Here is a 20,024-nt window from a genome sequence, read left to right as displayed (position 1 = left end):
GTAAAGGGAACCCTTCTTCATCTCTCATAAGCATCACCCATTTCTGCTATGAGATGGAGGATCTGGTCCTTGAAACAGAACAGATCTGCTAGTGAGCCTAATACTGAGACGTAATAAAACTGGAGGAAATGAAGTGATACTAAAGGAAAGCAGAAGACCTGAAGTTACACAAAATTTTGCCCTGTGTTGTTCCCTGTTACCCTTTTTGGTTTGTTTACGTTGTGAGACCGTTAGCCGCCGCGCATTGCAGCCATGCATAGGTAAGAGGGAGCTACTTTTTGCCCTTTTGTGGGGCTTGCTGGAGTGCTGCTGCAGGGAGATGAGTAGGTGCAGAGTGAGAGGAGCTCATGTTGTCCTGCTCATTTCCAGGGAAAGGAGTTTTGCAGGGAATCTTACTAATTGTTTTGACTGGCTTATGCAGATTTTCACATACTGCAAGGTTTTGTCTCGTCCCTTGAGTTCTGGACAGTTGTCTCCAGAAAGTCTGTCTGTGGGGTTTTCTCATTGTGGTCTCACTACTTGTGCTAATCTGGTGTCTTCTGGTTTTTGTTTTTCTCTCTGCCTCTTTATTTAGATGAGAGATCCTTGGAGCAGCAAAATTTTTCCTTTTTCTCAATGGACTCAAAGATGCACCAAAGCATATCAGGCAGCAGGACACAAATGGCCTTAGCAAAAAGTACTTCGGAGTCCCAAGAAGGTAATTTCCTTCAAACAGTTGTATCATCAGTTACTGCTCCCTTTGATGGGACTTTATTTAAACAAGAAGAAATGGTCAGGATTTCAGAAGGGAGAAGTACACCGTTGGTAGATGTCTCCGTAACAAGCAACGAGGCGTTCTTAAGTGACGATGAATTTATTAGCTCATTTCCAAAGGCACAGTGGACTCCTCCACTAAAGTCTTTTGCAGTTTTAACAGATCATCACTCAGTTAATACAGTAGAGCCATCAAGAGAAACGTTAGAAACTGTATTGCTAACACCTTCATTACCTGTCCTTTTTTCACCATACGATATCTCAAAAACAGCACAGCAAAAGACTCTGTTGAGTGCTGTCCCTGAAGACAGGAACACTCTTACAGAATTGAAGCCTTTTGTACCAGATAGTGAAATGCTAACTGCTAGCAGAGACTTGCTGTTGCACCCTCCAAATACAGATATTTATTTCACTTCCATTCCTTCAGAGGCGGGAGTTGCAGTGTGGGAAAACATAAATGCAAGTTTAACAGCTCTGCCTTTTGGGGCCGTTTCAGAAGAGTCACCTCTTCATCTCAAGCTACTGGATAGGAATAGCCGTGTGACCCCAGATACCACAGCACAGCGTGCAGACCCGTATAATGACATTTACGCCTATGCGAGTAGCAGGGCAGCAGAAACTCTCAGTCTAAGGACCTACCCCACTCCAAGCATTCCCTGGGCCACATCGGCTTCAGCAGCCAGCGCTGAGCCTGCTTTGTTTCCTATTAGTCTTCCACTTGCGTCTTTCCCACTTCACTCAGCTGCCATTTCCACGGACTCTAATACAGTTCTTAATGCCAGCCTGTTTACACGTGAACTCTCCAGTGCAACACCAAATTTGCCTGCCGGGTCAGAAATATCAAGTCAATCAGAGCTTGTTAGTGAGCTCATGAGTCCAGTGCCTTTCGCCGGATCATACAGTTCTTGTCTGTATTGTGACTCAGTTTCACTTCTGCCAGAAGCAGGCTTTTCCCCGGAACATGACGTGGGCTCAGGCGATTATGTTGAAACTTTGTCCATCAAAGCCTCTGAAGTACTAGGCATAACTCCATTTACAACTATAATTACTGACGGGTATGAATTAGAGGAGCCTACACCTGAGATTTTTGATACTTCTTTTCCATCAAGACCAATTGTTTCATTTTCTTCAAGATTCACAGAAATGCCCGATTCAAGCATGTTTTTATTAAGCACTATGGACGCTGTTCTTAACAACGGAACACCTATAACAATTTCTCCTTCTGACTATCAGCTCCCTGGAGGAACATCACTGAACATCTCCGTTGCCCAGTTTTCCTACCCTGTTCTGGAAACAGTTTTGTTGACACCAAGCAGTCGTGTAGAACTTCCTGATGCCACCACCATTCTGTTTGACTCTACCTTCATGCCGAGTGAGCCGGTAGCATCGTTTGCAGTCAGTCGTACGACTTTCCTGGAGTTGCCAGAATTAACGCCATCAGAATCTGTGGTTTTGCTTGACAAAACATCTACAAAGGAAGAACCGTCTTTAAATGTTTCAGATTTTCCATCCAAGCTTTTATCAATGCCATTTCTTATTGAATCTAGCTACTTGTCTTCATCATCGGCCATGCTAAATTCTTACTCTGTCGTGCAAGGTGATATATCAACACTCTTACCTCTGACCTTATTGACTGGGACATCAGTACCTTCCGGGGATGTTTCCAGCTGGGAGTTAGCTACCACTGTCAGCTCTGCCATTGATGCCGAGGTTTCTCAGTTCCCTATCGGCCAAACATCATACTTTTATTCAGATGCATTCTCTGTTCCAGGTGCACAAGTTCCTGAAATAACGCTGTCAACAGATTTTCATTCAGAGTCATCTGTGTTTCTGGAAGCACCCTCAGTATTGCCAGCGGGCTCTGAAGTTGTGTTTACCTCAGCTGTTACAGGAGCTACCTCTCAGTTGGAGCCGTCACTCTCCGCCTCTCACTCCGTGGTTCCTACCCTGGTGCTGCCCACTTCCGACGCCCAGTCTGTTACCAGCAGCGTCTTGCTCAATGAAACAAATCTGATCTCTTTGTTTACTACCTTTCCGGTGACTCCTGTCTTAAATATATCTTCATCTCTGCTCTCAACTGCTCTGGCTTCTGATGAGGATATTGGTGCTACAGTTAACCCCACGCTGCTTCTGATGTCTCGCAGCGAGGGCAGTGCCCACACAACCCTTCCTCCCGCAGACCCTGACAACCTGGTGTCACATGCTGACACCAGCAGCGTGATGCCCTCTCCTACAGCATCTCTGTCTGTGACCACATCGTTTGCTCCCACGCAGTTTCCTCCGACTTCCATCCCTCCCACTGGATATGAAGTTCCAGCAGGAAGCGGTGTAACTGCTGGTACTGATGCACCGGCTGCTCCCACCACTGTCCCCACGACCACTGCCGCAACTGCCACGGGCAGCCACGGCACGACTGCTGCAGGCAGCCTGGGGACATTCTCCTCCACCCTTCCGGCAACCATGACTCCATCTGAACCTGTGGTTGTAACCTCTGCCATCACCACTACTAGGCAACCCTACGTCTGCGACATCACGGTTCCCGATGCTTACTTAGTCACTGCGGGTAAGATATTCCAAACATTTTTATTTTGTTTTTCGGAAGCCACTGTAATGTGACCCCTAGCTAAATTGCAGGTGTTGAATTAGCTAAGCAAACCTTTCCAAAAAATACAGTGTCAATTTAGAAAAACAGCTGTAAAAGCATTGATTTATCATTTACTCTTGAAAATAATAGAATTCACTTGAGCGAAGTCTGTTGTGATAGTGAGTTACATACACATTACACTGCACAGAGAATGAAATTGTCTTCTAAAATTGCTGATGCGTATATTCAAGTATACTGAATCAGAGGCTGCTTTATCATTTCATGGGCTGTAAATGAATGTTACTGTCATGGTACTGTTCTGCCAAACTATTAAATGTTCTGACTGAGTAAGTTTCTCCTTTCAGTTGTTGCTGCTGTTTCTAAAAAAAACCTGCATGTGAGGTAATGTTATAGTATGAAAGAGGAGAGTTGGTTTAAAGAATGTTTGGGTTTTGTTACCATTTTTATAATTTTACCATACTAGCTCATGTTTATATTTTCCCTCCTCCCATACTTACTTCAATTGGATTTGGTGTGTTTGTAACCAGAAGAAGTGATGTTAGTGTGTTGCAAAATTAATTGTCTCAGCATCTGTGTTTGCTTTTTTGGTGTTTTCCTACCTCTTCCTAGCTTGTTAACAAAACAATGCCAGTGACCTAATCTAGGGCAGCTGCAGAAGTGCTGCATGTTCTGTGGTAAGCAACACATTTTGCCCTTAAGATTTACTTGTAACATGTAAAGCAGAATGAGCATAACCTCATCCTCCAGATATGAAGGTGAGCTGGCTATGCTGGTGATGAGGAAGATGTTTATTTTTTTTTAACCTGTGATTTGAGTAGTTTTGTAGGCCAATTACTGATGGAAAGTGAATGCAGGATGACAACACGACACTTTTCAGTTGTTTCCTTGACCGTAGTCACAGTCTCAAGTGTGACTGTAACAGACATGATATCCATAGGGATGTGGTGTTTTTAAAGCAGTTTCTTACTCAATGGATATCCCTTTCAGTGATCAGTCACACTTGTTTACATTTTATTTAAGAGAAAAGTAGATGCATATTTTCTGTGGCTTTTTTCTGACCTCATCTGCATTCCATGCGTTGCCTACAAAACTTGAACTGCGTTATGACAGCAGGCTCATTGTGCACAGGTCAGACTGAATGTGCTGCGACTTTCAGATCCAATTTGAATGCCTCAGTGGCTCTTTAGAAGGTTCCTTTACTAGAATGCTAAAGACATTAGATATGGAAAAACAAAACAGGAGAGAGAAAGTAAACCTGGAGTTCCTTAAGCTGTATGTACAGTCACTTTTTAGGATACAGTCACACCGCTACCTGTTTCCTTGTCCATTGTCTTATCTGTTTGAGGCAGTTGATCTCATTGCTTCCTTTTTCATGCATTGCATAATTGAAAATGCAGCTTTGAACCAAAGCCCAGAAGATAAAGCTAAAATGTATTTAATGACTAACATCAATTTTCAGTGCTGGCCCGAAGAGCTGTTCTACAAAATGTCAGTGAATCCATCAAAGAAGTGCTCAGAGTTCAGTTCAGACGATCAGTAGAGCTAGAGGTAAGTGGTATGGAGTGTGTACAAGTACTCTTTGATCAATGTAATAAAATAGTGAGTTTAGTTCACAGGCTAAAATGGTGATTTAAAAACAACTCATGTGGCACTGTATCAGAGAGAGGTTTATTCTAACTTAAATGTTAGTCATGTTGTTAGGTTTTTTTAACATTTTTACTTTTAGAATGTCATCGTTTTCTAGGACAGACCTTTCTTGGTTTTGCCAGAGGTGAGCAAGCAGTGCCCAGCCTCTACTGCTCACCTCCTTTGGCTTCTGAATTGAAACTGAACTGAAAAGCTTTTACCCTTCGAAATACCTGTTAAAAGGTTTTGTTTCTTCTGCTAGCTGATTATATACTTAGCACCTTAAACAAAATAAAACCTTCTGCACAGCCTTGTGCTATTTTATGTTGGAAGTGAGGCCATCAACACTTGCAAGGAAAGTGGTGGAATCCCAAATGCAGGATTTGGCAGATGAAAAAGAAAAAGGCAGGGGAATAAAGATCAGGTGTGCAGTGCTAAGATGTTATTTTTAAGCCTTTAAATAGGTGTGACTCCTGTTATTCCCTCCCTCACAGGGCTAGGAATTGCTGCGCTCTTGGTTTTTTTTTTGAAAGTTTCCTCTGCTTTGATGTTCAAGGAATCATCTTTGAACAACATTTCCGTGTTGTTTCCTAACCTCAAAGTGAGTGTCTGGTTGAGATGAGGTTTAAAGGGTCTGTTCCCCTCTGTCTCAAACCCTGTGTCTGAGAGGAAAATACTGTAGAGGTAGTTTGGGGCTACCTTTGTTGTATAATCAGATACTTCAACACTGGGGACAAAATGAAATGTTTTAATGGAATTACTGGTGTAGGTGCAGGTTCAGATGCACTTTCAGTTTTTCATGTCTGCTTTCATCCAGTTGTGATAGTCGAGCACTATTTTATCTTACTTTTTTGAGTCTATGATCTCATTTTCATTATGAAGTTTGCTCAAGCAGCATCTTGAATTTTGAAAATAACATGAGTTTCTCCATGCATAGAATCCCGTAGTGCCTCTAACTTCTGCTTGCTGATCTGTGTGGGGAAATGGTGTTTTGACAGCTCCTGCCATAATCACTGCACTCAGTAATTAAACAACCCCTGTCCGCTGTTTGAGAATATACCTCTCTACTGCTCAGTCGAGACAGGAGTGTTAAGAATTTCTGCCAAACTTCAGCCACAGTGAGCTGCCACTATAAATTATATTTAGTTTAGGTCCTTTTAGCAATACTTGCCCGTAAGCTTTTCAGGTTGGTTTTTTTTTTCTGTAAATAAGAGATTTTTCTTCTGGTTTGTGAATTATAGCTTCAGATTGTGCAAACTGGTATAGTCAAGGAGAAGTCAAAAGTTCATGATGGTAGAACTACACTGATTTTCAATGACCTTATACGCCTCAATAATATGGAAGCGCATATCCTCTTATTAGTAACAGCAGTAAGACAAAATATATTGCTAAATATTTGAAGGTTGATTGGAGCCAACATTTGATATCTTGCTGCTTTCTGTTTTTGCCCTTTAAATTCCTTCCTTTCATGCCCTCTATTGCCTTGTAAAGCTCTCAATAGGATATTTTGGCCCTAAGGCTGCTCAGAAGCAACTGTCTTTATAAATAATGCAGTTAGTCTGGCTTCATTCTTTGCAAAGTCTTTTTTATCAAAAGGAGAAAACATCTCTGTGGAATCAGTTATGCTTATTTTATGCTAGAATGCTGCTATCATGTGTGTTTTCTTTGTGTGATGCCTTGGGTATGGGTTTTGCACTAAAAACAATCACTAGCAAATGTCTTCACCTCTAACGGTGAAGTACTAACAAAACTGTTATCTTAAATAAAGAGCTGTTTGTAGTATCGGCATGTTTAATGGTGATGCAATGCGAAATTTTAAACAGAATGCATCTATATTGCTAAATGTAATTAACCAAGCAGAGCTGACTTTTGTTAGTCTAGAGTACCCAGGAACCATGTGTAGAGTTGTACGTTATGGTAAAGCAGTGCACTTCTCTAAGCTGTTTTTTACTGTCTCTCCTATTACAGCTCACAGATGTTGTTCCCTTGCTGTGATGTAATGCACAGTAAATCAGGAGACAGTCTTGTTAAATTTAACTCGGTAGTAATGTACGCTTTAAAAATAAAATCCATGGCAACAATGGATATAACTGCTGCTCACTTTAAGTACAAACCAAGTTTAACACTGAAAGGAGAATTAAAACTATTTTTTTTTTCCCCCAACATTTTCAGTTAAAACTTTGGTCTCTGCTTCTTTATTATTTCAAGGATTCTGAGTTGTTCAAGTGGAAATAAAAAAAGGAGGGAAACATGAATCTTGCCTAATAAAAAAAACTTTTGTCAACTTTTTCCTAGCAAAAGTCCTTAAAGTAAAGTGAGAATAACCTAAAATTTTGAAGTTCATTGCAGTCGATCTCAGTGCATTGCATCTGCAAAAGAATAAGACCCTATTGTTTGAATAAGAGCAACTTTTGTCAGCTTTCTCTAATGTAAACCTTATGACACTTGAGTAAGATCTGTTATACAACGTTCCCTTGACTTCGCTTTGTTGCAGTGGGGTGTGAAATAAAACAGCGTTGGCAGTGACTTGCTGCCAGGACCCCTGGTGCCGTTAAGTTCATGCCAACAGGAAAAAGCTTTTTGCCAGCCTCATTTGTGCTTGGAAATTTTATCATGCGGTATAACGTATACCTCAGCCACTTTGTTGCTGTATTTAGTGTGGGTTTTGGGGCCTGTCCATAGCCTGTTGGTTTCTGTAATCCAAAATTAGCGAACCTCTGCCTTCAAAGTAAGATCAGTTCACTGTCAGGCAGTTAAATACTTCTTTCAAAGATGCCACCTTGTGGACTTGGGCTGGCTTCGTTGCTACTCACTGCTGCTGAAATTCTGGCTGGTACCATTTAGGTGCATAAAAATGGAGAGAGAATTGTTGCTTTAGGATCCTAACGTGCATAGATGCAGAGGCTTTGTTTCATTTTTAAGACCTGTGGGCCTTTGTAGCCCATCTTCAGGAAGTTAAATGCTCTCTGCAGGCTCTGTACAGGATGCTTAATAAGGTGGTGGTGAGGAAATCAGTTGTTTATGCTTTCTGCCAGATGTTTATGCAGCATAATACAGTGGAGTGTAGGCATGGATTAGACTGCAGCAAAGGGTGCATCTAATCAAATATTGTAGCAGACAATGATCAATAGCAAATGCTTAGGGAACATCATAAGGAACAGAGTAAGCATACAGTGATGTTTCGCCCAAATACTCTCCTAGCTTCTGGTAAATGGAGGCTTCAAAACTTCTTGTACTAGAAGTGCTCTCTCATGTGAGGGTAGCTCTGAATGAGACAGATTGTGTCCAGGAAACAGCAGATTTGGATTAGCCGTCACGTTTTGGAGAAGGGATAGCTTAACTTGAGGTGGTGTAAGGGTTTTCTACTCCTAGTGAAGGTTTCTGCTTTTGCTGTGGGAATGGCTCCAAAGTCCACATGGAGTTTTGCATGCTTCTCTGGCTTTATGGCCCAAAGAGTTAAGATAAGAAATTTGTACTTGTTTAATATAAGAAATCTGTGCTTGTGTACTTTAGTAGGTGGCATTGTAAAATGTGGTGGTTCATTTGTTTAGCATCTAACTACCCTGGCAGTAGAGGTGAAACCTTCAAGAGAGGGTTGGGTGGGTGGATGGATGGGTTTGTGAACAATTAGAGCTGTGCCAAGAGGAGCTATTCTCATTCATGAACCAAGACTGTAATGGGCTGTGCTCATCAATCCTAGCCAACTTTGCAAACTTCTGTGTGAAATAGCTTGTAGACAGCATCATGTTGGCACGGCTATATTATTCCTGTCACCCGAGTTAAGTTGTAGAGAGCTAACTTTGGGCACCCCTGGCAGTATCTCAAGCAGAAATAGCTATTGTTTTGGCCCATGGTGGTTCTCATCTACCCACCTCAAAATTGCACTTAAAAGTTGTTTGTTGTTTTTTTTTTAATTTCCACTCCTCTGGAGTTGCTGTCTCTCTTCTGCGGTAGTGAAGCACAAAAGGGAAACAGTATTAGCTGTTAAGACGAAAAAGTTGATGCAAAATTCTAGGGGATGTTCAGGGTAGGCGGCTTTCATTGCATCTGTGGCACACTGCAACGGGTCAGAGATGAAGACAGCTGAGTTAGTTATCAGAGGCTTGTTTCTTGTCTGAAATACCTAACTCTAGTGCATAAGTGTATGCTGGCTACACTAGGCCTCTCTTCCTCAGCATATATTGCTTTAGAAATCACCAGCAAACCGTCACTGAGATTTGTAATTCTAATTCCTCTTTTTCTTGCCTTTTAAGTAGCCTCCTTTGCAAGTAATGGGCAACTTTCTTTTGGCACGTTTTACCCATTATAACTGCTGTTTCTATTTGACAAACTGAAGCTGCAGAGATCATTTCATCCTGAGATAAAAGGACAAAATTTCAGATAAGAGGAACTGAAAAGAGCGGTTGCATATTATTCATATCAAACAAATTTGAGTTCTATGGATCTAAATCCATTTAAAATAAAAGCTGGATCCTGCATATATTTGTGGACTAAGAAGGAAGAAAGGAATAATGAGGAGCATAGATTTGTATATTTTTTTAAATTTCTTTCTGCTGAGGAAGTTTCTTCAAGTGAAGATGATATCTTTGAAATGCCTGTTTTTTAGAGGACAGGAAGGACCTGCTTGCTGTCTCATCTAAACAGCAATTGCCATCGCTTTACACTGTGGCAGAAATACCAGTAAGGAACATGTGGGTCACAATTTAAGTGGCACTGTGCTTTTCTATAAGGCTGCTCCTGAAGTTGAGGATGTCTAACATATCCCTTCACCAGCAAAAGCCTGCAAGGTGCTAGCATCTCAAGAGATTTATCAGAACTTTTTGGTTTCTGGTTTAGATTATTCATTCATTTATTTGTGAGGCTATCATGTCAGACATCTCAAAATATTTTAGTGTGACTGCCTTAGGCAAATAAAGCAAACTGGGGGAGTAAACCAAAGAGGAACAAAATAAGGCTGGGGAAATAGGTGTCCTCGGCATTGAGAGTTTCTTTGAAGGAGAGAAGACACTGAAATATATTTAAATAAATAAAAGCCTCCGGTTTGTTTCTACTTAAGTGACGGAGAAACGGTGGATAAAAGTGTCTGCATGGAAACATTCACCTAGGTTTATATTTAACTTACAATCTCATTCCTTTTACATGATGACTAAGGCTCCTTAAGATTTTTAAGAAGACTCAAAGTCAGGAGATTAATTGGAAGAGGAAAATTGTAATTGGTAACTTTGCTGAAATAAGCAGATAGGAGTGTTCTCTGGAAGAAAGCATTCTTGAGTGTGAAAATTATATCCATAAAACACAGGTTATGTGTATTTTGCTTTGTGCATATCATGTGTGAATAGTATAGGATGCATTCACTAAACAGTATATGACTGAAATGCAGAAGCTGATGCAAGTGGTTCAGTAAGTAAACAGCAATTTTGTATGGGAACTCTTATGTACTCCAGGGGGATGCAGGTGAGGGGGAGTGCTACTATGCTGGGATGTGATAAATCAAGAACTGTTGAGATTGGTGTGTTGTACTGAAAAGATTCTGGTAGATGCACCTGGCACAGGGGAGTTGCCCCTCTCATGCACTGGAGCAGAGGCCGCAAGGCTCAGCACTATCAGAGTGTTTGTGCTTCTACGCCCTCTTTGGAAAACAAAGATTGCATTTTCCTACCTCTTGATGATGTGGCTTTGAAATGCGTGGGACTATGTAGATCTAAAGTGTTGCCAAATTTCACATTGAAGATTTTTTTTTTAAAATTTATGTCTTTTTCTGTTTTTGTAGGTTTATAAAATTTCCCCCAAGTTTGCTTTCTTGGTGACATCAGGTCCTTTTGTTTACACGGCAGTAGCTGTCATAAACGTGCTTGTGAACAGCAGTCTTCTTCGTGGCGAGGCCCCCATGATCCTCTCACTGCATCCTTCTTTCACTGTGCCAGATAACAGATTCCAAGTTCAGACAGGTGGGTTCTTCCTGACACAAAGAGGAGGAGATGTAGCTTCGTATTGATTCATACTTCTTCACTTGTGATTAAGTATGCAAGGTCAAGTCAAAACCCTGCATTCTACTGCTGTGAGTCTTAATTCTTGCTTTTTAGTGAAATACTTGCCAGATCCGTGGTTGAGAGATGATAAATTGTATACGGTTAACCCCATAATTTAATGTTTTTTTCAGGAAAATATTTTGTCACGTTGCAAAATAGATGTGCTCTTTTTCTTGCTTCAAAAGGTGAGACAAGAAAAATATTTGTGAAACATTTCTCATAAAATCATGGTGCAGCTACTTTATAATGCTTGAGTCAAATTTCAAATTATGTTTACCTTAAATGCTACTTTTTAGAATTCCCCTAATGTAGGAGAATTGGCGAGCAGGAGAATTGATTGCTTATATATAAAGTGAGCAGGAGGATTGCTCATGTAGTATTCATCTTTCCATGGCTGCTGTATGGCAGCAGTTCATGTGAAGTCCATGACTACTAATAATCTAAAGCAAAATATTACTCATGTAATACACTTTGTCATTAGTATAATTTAAAATCTTCTTCAGGCATTATTTGCATAACAAAACCACCTGCCTTGTTGGTTGACTGCATAATGAGGTAGTGGCAGGGATTGAGTATATAGGCAGAGAGTTAATGAATGTTAAACGTAGTGCTTTTGTTCAGGTATGTTTCATGTGTTGTTTCTGCTCTGTTAATAACTGCATGGTAAGACATCACTTCTTTAATTGTGCAGGTGTGAAGTCTTTTTCCACTGCTTAATGTGGTTATATAGATAGATAATAGATGTATTTTCTGTTCTTGAACCTTCTATAACATTGCTGTTAGGGTCTGTAACCTAATCATAGCATTTCTTTGGGTAAGACTATATCAGGAAATCCACAGATGTACATGTAGTTAAGGTCTGTGCGCCTGCTCACGTTCCTCTGTGCTCACTCTCTCTCCTGTGCACTCTCTTTTTCTCCTGTGAAAGACTTTAAGGTGAATGTATCTAGAATTAAAAAGACTGTTTGCTAATTAAGTATTTGATGTGTATTAACGGACGCAATATGTGGTCTTTTAGGCAAGCTAAATACTATATTTCAGTCTACAAGAAAAAGAGATTTGTTGCGTTTTTCCTCAAGATTTTCATTGATCTGTGGGTACTAAGGATTTCAGTGTGGCTGATTCAGTGTTCAAGTCGTGTAAAATTAGCCACATGTATGTAGCGAAGGTCTTTCAGTATGCAAGAGGAAAGAGTGGGTATTTTGTCACTAATATCTTTCAGTAATCTAATTAATGCTGCTACATATTAATGAGTAGAGAATTTACTGCATCAACACAAAATGTATTTCTGCTGTGTTTTTACACAGTGTTTCACTGAATATGTCCTGAATCCCCTGAAGAAGTGATGGCCCTGTGGATTCTCTTGCTCATTTTGTTCTCTCTCATGGAAGTATTTGTCTGTAGGAATAACGTGTAACCTTTGCCTTCAGTGCTTCAGTTTGTGCCTCGGAACGTGGACGTTGGGTTCTGCAACTTTAGCCAGCGCATTGAGAAAGGACTGACAATGGCATTCATGGAGGTGAGCAAACACCAGGAGTTCTACAACTTCACTGTGCAGGTAAGAAGATTAGCATATTTTGTCTGTCCCTTTTTCTCCTCACCTTTGGTTGTCCTGTGTTTCATGCAGCCGGTAAAATGAGTTAGGTATTCAACGGCTACAACTTGCCGTCTGGATCATGAAGAACTATGAAGCTTTGTTATGAAGTCAGGATTTTTTTTCCCCTACAAAATAATATGGCACCACATATCCTTCTGGTTTCAAGCTTTTTGAAAAAATGATCCAAGATGATAATTCATATCCAGAAGCATTATTGAATATAATAGGGTTTATAGTTTTTCATGTAAAGGCTGCCCCAACCCTTACCAAACTCATTCCCATCAGATTTTACTATTACAGACTAGGGTGTGGTTAGAACGTTTTTGTTGTAAGACAACTTTCAGGTCTCACTGCCACTCAGGGGGTCCTGTTAAGGGATATAGGAGTTATATGCCCTCTGTCGTTATGTGAGCAAACATGGTAGTTGCTTCCGAGGTCTAGAAATACTTACAGCACTATATGATGTCCGTGGCAGTTCTACTGGAACTTCACATATGTAACGTATTGCATATGTGCTGGGTACTGAGTCACACAGCAGAGCTTAAAACTTCCTGGAAAGTCAGTAATTCAACTTAATAAGACCAACTCCCTCTTCTCTCTGAATTCCTAAATTTAATCTAGCTTTGTTGTAATACCAAAATTAGTAAAAATTTTATTGTGTTATTTAACTGGCACCATAAACGCCCATCTGTGGTACCCTGAAATAAAATCATAGCAGGAAAGTGATATAAACTTTTTAGTACCTGAAGTACTACATAGTAAAGTGCTCAGAACTGTGCAACTGCATGACACAGTGTGACTGGATAGACTGAAGACAGAACTAGCAAAGCAATTTCTAGGACTATCAGTTTAACAGACTTCTATTTTAAATAATTCCCTACTGTCTGGAACAAGTGTGTCTACATGAACAGTTGATGTGTATATTGGTGCCAAAATAAGGCTTCTAACCAGTGGTAGTGTCTGGGCGTGCATGGTGCAGGAGGTTTTGACCAAGAGAACATCCATTTTCAGCATGTTTCTTTATTATGGTCTCTTCCTGTCTATTCCACCCAGTTTGGTATTTGGCTAAGATTTCTTTATTGGTACATTTATTTTGCTGACTATCTCTCTATGTGTTTTTTTCATCATTTTCTAGACTGTAGCTTTCTGATCATTCTGCATTATTATTGACCTTAAAGGAGAACTCTTAGAAGAGGAATTCACATGTAACTTTATCTCTTACGAGACTCAGCAGGCTGAAACAACCTGGAATAGATGTTCCTCTGTTTTGATGTGAACTGTTCTCCCCCCTCTTCATATTAAGGGGAAGAAAAAAAAAGACTGTCATGGAAGGAATGGAAATGGCAGTGATTTGATTTTGCTGACTATGCTTCAATCTTGTCTTTTCAGATACTGAATATAACTCTGAGTAGGCATGGGGGAGCGTTTCGGCAAGGCCCCGTGAGCATTGTTTTTGCTGTCCGAGGTAGATACGGTTTTCTAAATGGGTCTGAAGTCAGTGAGCAGCTAAGAAACTTGTCTGTGGTGGAATTCAGCTTCTACCTGGGCTTTCCTGTGCAGCAAATTGCTGAACGTGAGTACTTGCTGTTTGCCAAGACTACAAAATACCTTCCTTAGTATTTTTTCCTTAAGGTAATTTTGTGCATAAGTGATAATGCAGTTTCAAGTACCTAACATGTATCATGACTTCCATACCGCTCTCTGCTCACATACTGTGTATCAGTGTTACAGAAACTTGGTGCTTTTGTCATCATCCTTTCCTTCTGCACTGGGCCGGTTGTGCTTAACCTGGCTTCATTAGTCCATTGGTCTTAGTCAGGATTAAAAAAAAATTAAATCACTTCCATCAGTATTGCTGTGAAGTGTGCTCCAAGGTGTGCATCTGCAGATATGTCTACAGTGGCCTTGGCTGCTTCTCAGCTGGGTTTACTACCTTGGACTTCATGTTGCACTTAACTGCGGCTCTGACTTCTAGAAAGTCTGGGACATTGGCAACATAAGCTTATATTTGCCCATATAATCTGTCTGGGCTATCAGCAGCAGTATTTTTTTGAGTAGTCTATTACCTTTTAAGGTATTATCTTTTAAGCATATGTCTTGCTTCCTATGTACAACTTGCAGTGCAAGTCACTTTTTCCAGACCATGGCCACTTAAATTAATGGGAACTGCCTGCACAGCAGAGTTTGCTTGACACTTGGACTTGACAACTTATGTTTGGTTAGATTTTTCAGATGACCTCAGTCTCACAAATAAGCCACATTTCTAAACTCAACACTTAACCTTGTACACAAATGGATTGTTCATGACAAATGTCTCATGAACATAAGCAAGATCACGAGAGAACAGTACTTGCCTTTCCTGATGGCAGGTGTTACTGTTAACCCAGTCTGTTAATTCCCAGTTTCTCCTATGTCACTGTGCTTTCCCATGCAGTTTGTTTAATTATCAGAGTTATTTTTGTGAGGTATATAGGTGTGTAGCACCTGACATCGTGATTCTCTCTATACAGTTGAATGTTTAATGGAAAATCAGGCCTAATGGCAGCTGCTGTTCAGCATGCAGCTGTACAGTAGTATGTCAACAAAGATATTATAGGAGAGTGTTTGTCAACAGAAGAAGTTCTCTGTAGCACCTTTAAATCTATATAAGATGACTGCACTTTCCCAATGACTAGAAGTAGTGTAAATGTACTAATTTTTTTGAAACTTTTTTCATTTTTCATCATTTTGAATCCTCTGCTCCCATAATTGATTAAAAAATGTAGCAGATTGTTGTCTAATTTCCTTTAAACATTTCTGCTCTCATGGTCTCATACAGACTGTACCTGTGCAGTGGTAGCTGCATTTAATTGAGCCAGGACCAAAAGCCTTGAGAATCCTTGTCCGTAGATGAATGTCATTTCTTCTGTTCCTTGGGAGATCACAGAATTTCTCAGATTGCAGGCTGTGGTCTTTATCTCTCACTGAATTCAAATTAAATGTTGCTCTTGCCTTGATTGCTTGAAAGACATTTGTCTTTACCCTGCATTGGCTCTTTTGCACCTTCGCCTTAAGTTTTATTACTTTGGGTCTCTTGGGTATTATTTTCAGTGTCATGGGGGTTTTGTTTTTTTCCTGTGATGTACATACATTGGGTCCTGCAGTTTTTACTTTTGTCCACATATTCTGGAGTGATATTTCTAGTGAATTTGCAGGTTGCCCCTTGCTGAGAATCCATCTTCTGGATTGTCCAATGGAGCTACAGTGCAATTAAATGATAACAGAATTTCTGCCAAGGCTGATGTATCTTAAAAGACAGGCTGGGCATAGGGGAAAAACATTCCTATTAAACATGCATGTACACCGTTGTCCATATTTTCCTTTCCTGATGGTACTTAGGAAATTTGAAGGCAATTTCTTTAGTGCTCATAGCAGGAGCTCTCCCTGTGTTATCTGCATGCTTATAGTGCCAGTGGAGCTCTGCGGTAGCTCACATGTTAATGAGAAAGCCATGCAAAGTAGAATGAGTGAAGAGGTCAGGCAGTGCCTTTAGAAAAAGGTCCCATTCGTATTTCTTCTCCTTTCTTGACAACTCTGAGGATTTGCAATGAAGTGATGTAGATGTTGGCTGTTATGACCTGGCAAATCTTGCCTCTGTTAGTACAGTGGCATGTCCAAGCCTGTGGGTGAGTTATTTCTATAACTTTCTGAAGCTTCAGGAAGTGTTTGTTTATTCCTGCTGGCAATTTTAAACAAGTATGCCGTGAGCGTGGTAATTTCATTCCTGCAAATTCCGCCACAAGCCTCCAGACTCTTTAAACACAAAATTCTTCTTCCCTCAAATCCACCAAATCTCCCAAACAATACCGAACCTCAAATCCTCAAGCAGACCCTTAGTGTAGGAAGGCAGAGTTACTCATCAGTGGTGACTAAATCCATCATGATACACACTTTATTCCCACATTCGCCTGTGCGGAGCTCTTGAAATACGCTGTTTCTTTGGTGCACATCCCCAGTAGCAGGGACCATGACAGCTGAATAAGCTATGTAGTGTATACACACCTTATTGCTTGTAGCCTTGCCTTCAATGACCCCACCTAACTGATGCCATAGCCAATTGAATGAATGTTGCCAACAGAGCATAGCACTTGCCTTGGAGATCTTAGCCAGAGTGTGGTGGTGGTGTCTCTTTGTTTGTTTGATAGAGAAATGTTGAAGATGACCATCAGATTTGTCTAGAATGCAGTTTCAAAATATTTAATGTTGTATTAAAGTAAATAAAATAAAATACATGTAATAAATTGATATAAATATAAAATAAATATGTTAAATTTCAATTTAGTAAATCAGAATTTTTAGGAACTATAAGATCTTCCCAAAGTTCACAGTGTAGAAAACATGAGGATGTGGTACGTATGGTGCCCTAACTCAAGGGGCATCTTGTCAGCATTTGAATTCCTTGTTGCTAGAGGAACCTGTATTTACTGTTTTGAGCCCGCTTCAGGACAACTCATTTTGATTTGACCTTGTCTAGTCTGGTCTCAATAGTGCGTCGGTAGTCACTGTTTTGGAACACCAGATATGGTGTGATTTGGTAAGTCAGCAAAGTGGGAACAGAGTTTCTCAGCTTCTTAGAGCTACGGGTCTGTCTGTCAGCAAGCGCAACAATGAATGTAGCTCATATGCTTTTATAAGCGAGGCAACCACACTCGGTTATTTTTAACCATTTCTGCAGTTTTTTGTATTGTTGCTGTGACTGTATTTTAAGCCAAGGGATTTTAGGTCTTCAGAGCCAGAAATCATGTCCAAAGGCAAAGCAGCATTGGGCAGATCCTTCTTGAGACATCTTATTCAGCAGTCTGTTGAGGATGACCGACAGCCAGATCCTCAAAGCTACTTTGGCAGGAAGATGCGTAAATGGTTTTGTTCTCTAGACCCTGAACTCTCTGTTTTCATTCTGTCCCTTGGTCTGTAGAGGAGTCGTAGCAGGGAAGGTGTTGTGTGGGTCTTCCTTAGATAGGTTGCTGCTTTGCTCTGTGCAAATTGATATGCAACCCTCTACTTTTCAATGTGAATTTTGGGGGGATTTTTGGATATTTATGTATTTACATATAAACAATTTACGTATGTTATTGTTTGTATGTAAATGTGAAATGTTCCTTGCCATACTGTTCTATGCCACTTATACCTTAGTTGTCAGGCATGGTAACAGTTAATACTCTCCGTGGTGACTCCCCCCACCCCGAGGGCCCTGTATATTATTTTGTAGGTTTTATAGTCTGCATCTGAAGAAAAAGAACTGATTCGTAGGTGAGCTGAGCTGTCAGGGGGTACACGTTGATTCATACTAAGGAAAAGCTACTTGTGTAATATCACTGTGTCTCAGCATTGTTACATGAAGTGAGACCTTGTCTTTGATACCCCGAATATAAGCCTTGTTTGAAGGAATGTGTTTGCTCCCTGATGCTTGTTCACTTCACATTGCCTTTCACACATAGTCCTTTCACTGGTTTTTGGGTGTTGTTTTTTTTTTTTTTCACATAAGTAATATGTACTGTTTATACTTTTAACTGTGTGGGTTGTGCCTGTGCAGCACATCATAACAACAGGACTTTTTTGTCAGCTTTTTTCCACTCATTTAGAGTCAGCCTCAGTAGTGAAAATTGTTATTTTGACAGAATGGCCTGTTCTGTGCAAGAATAGAGATGTTGTAGTGGCCAAGCCTGGAAACTTCCAGATTTTTTTCTTTCCCCCACAGACTTCTAGGTGACTTCAGCAACATGCTTATATTCAAATATTCAGTTTGTACCTTCCTGCATTGTTTGTACCTTGCATCTTACATTTTAGGTTGTAAACTGGTTAGGTGGTTATGAACTACATGTCAGCAGAAAGAAAAACCAAGTCTAGTCATGGTTTTTGGGGGCTAGTTCATTAAAAACAATAGGAAAGAATCTCTTTATGGCTGTAAGATTTCTCTCAGGACAGGCAAAGGCTAGCTGTGGACTATTATGAGGAATATTGGCCTTCATTAATTTATTCCGAATAAAGCTTTCTGGTTTTATTATGACTTAAAATAGAGAGAGTTGCCTTGGGACTTGCCATTTTTTCAGTACTATAAGCAGCACTTTGATGGGTGGCATCTATTTCAGGTATCTTGGAGATATTGCAAGGGCAATAGGATAATATAAAATTGTATGACACAGTCTGAAGACTGCAGAAACATTTAGCAATTTTTTTCTGGGTGGACTTTGGATCAGGCTTTTCACAGATACTGTGTTACTATTGTGTGCACCCCGATATTTGTATGGAATCTTATTTTTCAGCTGATACCTTCTCATTCCAAATGTTGCATTCTTTCCATGCTTTCTGTTACTGTTCCTCTATTTATCACAAGTAAGAAGGATCAATATGGTACCAGTTGTATCTTGCATGGTCCCACACATCTCTATATAAGAGGAGCAGAGAGGTCCTTGTTGGAGCATCTAGTGAATGCCACGCTGCCCAAGTGGTGTGCTTCCAGACAGCTCTCAAGAGGTTTCTGGGTGACTAGGTGACCCTTTGCCTTTTCAGTCAGCATTGAATTGATGCTGTTATGCTGTATGGCGCTTCAGGGATGCGTGTTAGAATCTTCTAATGATGCTAGCATCTACTTCATTAATGCATCTATAGTCATTAGCAGACCAGCCACAATCTAACTAATAATTGCATTTTGTCTATCCAGCTTCCTCCTCAGAATAACAATCAGTCCGTGCTGGTTTTAATCGTTAGTCCCAGGGCGCATTAGGAATCTTGCAAATATGATCTTGCTGCAGCGCTGAGACTCCAGCTGAGCTCAGGATCTGGTCACATGTGTGTTGGTGAGACACTTGAGTGACCTATGGAATAGGAATTGGAGCCTGGATTTTCTGACTTCTGAGCATGGTCTCAGTTGCAGAAGCGTCCATCATTTCCTGCATTCTTCGTCAAGTTTTAGAACCCAGCCTTAGTTGCCAATGATCACGGCACATCTTCCTTTGCAATTTCAAGATTTTCTGCTCAAGTTGTTTTATTTTTAAATTTCATTAATTCTGTGAAAAGTTTAAGTGAATAGTCATCCAGCAATTTGCATGAATTAAATCATTTTCAAGCACTAATTAGAAAAAGTGTGAAGAGCACATTAAGTATTGAGGCAAAACACGATTTTGGTTTAAAAGAAGAAAAAACTCTGAACTGCTAGCAGTTCAGTTTTATGGTCATTGGAAGGTTTTTGATTTTCTTATCTTGGTCTTTCCATGCTTTGGAAAAACAACAGTTGTGGTTTAGTTTATGCTTTTTTGTTCAGGTTGTATTTCTAATTTGAAATAAACAATTGCATGACCAGAGTAAATAGAATTCCAATCTAAAAGCTACAATCAGAAGAATCATGTAGCAGGATGCCAAAATTAAATGTGTTTAT

At 40.2% G+C, this 20,024-nt stretch overlaps 1 protein-coding gene across 4 annotated transcripts in view; it reads left to right on the top strand.

Moving 5' to 3' along the window:
* Positions 1-20,024, top strand: part of KIAA1549 (KIAA1549 ortholog) — a 152,907-nt gene that overhangs the window by 76,163 nt on the left and 56,720 nt on the right. For all 4 annotated transcript variants that reach the window (XR_010069090.1, XM_063320409.1, XM_063320396.1 and 1 more), the window contains exons 2-6: positions 575-3,316; positions 4,818-4,906; positions 10,755-10,932; positions 12,444-12,571; positions 14,000-14,183. Coding sequence is in view for 3 of the 4 variants with exons in the window: in XM_063320409.1 (XP_063176479.1) it covers positions 575-3,316; positions 4,818-4,906; positions 10,755-10,932; positions 12,444-12,571; positions 14,000-14,183 (3,321 nt within the window). In the remaining variant the exon portion in view is untranslated. The remainder of the gene's footprint in view (positions 1-574; positions 3,317-4,817; positions 4,907-10,754; positions 10,933-12,443; positions 12,572-13,999; positions 14,184-20,024) is intronic.

This window comes from Chroicocephalus ridibundus, chromosome 1, assembly GCF_963924245.1.
Source record: "Chroicocephalus ridibundus chromosome 1, bChrRid1.1, whole genome shotgun sequence".
NCBI classification, from domain to species: Eukaryota; Metazoa; Chordata; class Aves; order Charadriiformes; family Laridae; genus Chroicocephalus; species Chroicocephalus ridibundus.
Note: the sequence above shows the minus strand (reverse complement) of the source record. Positions and strands in the feature narration are given on the sequence as shown.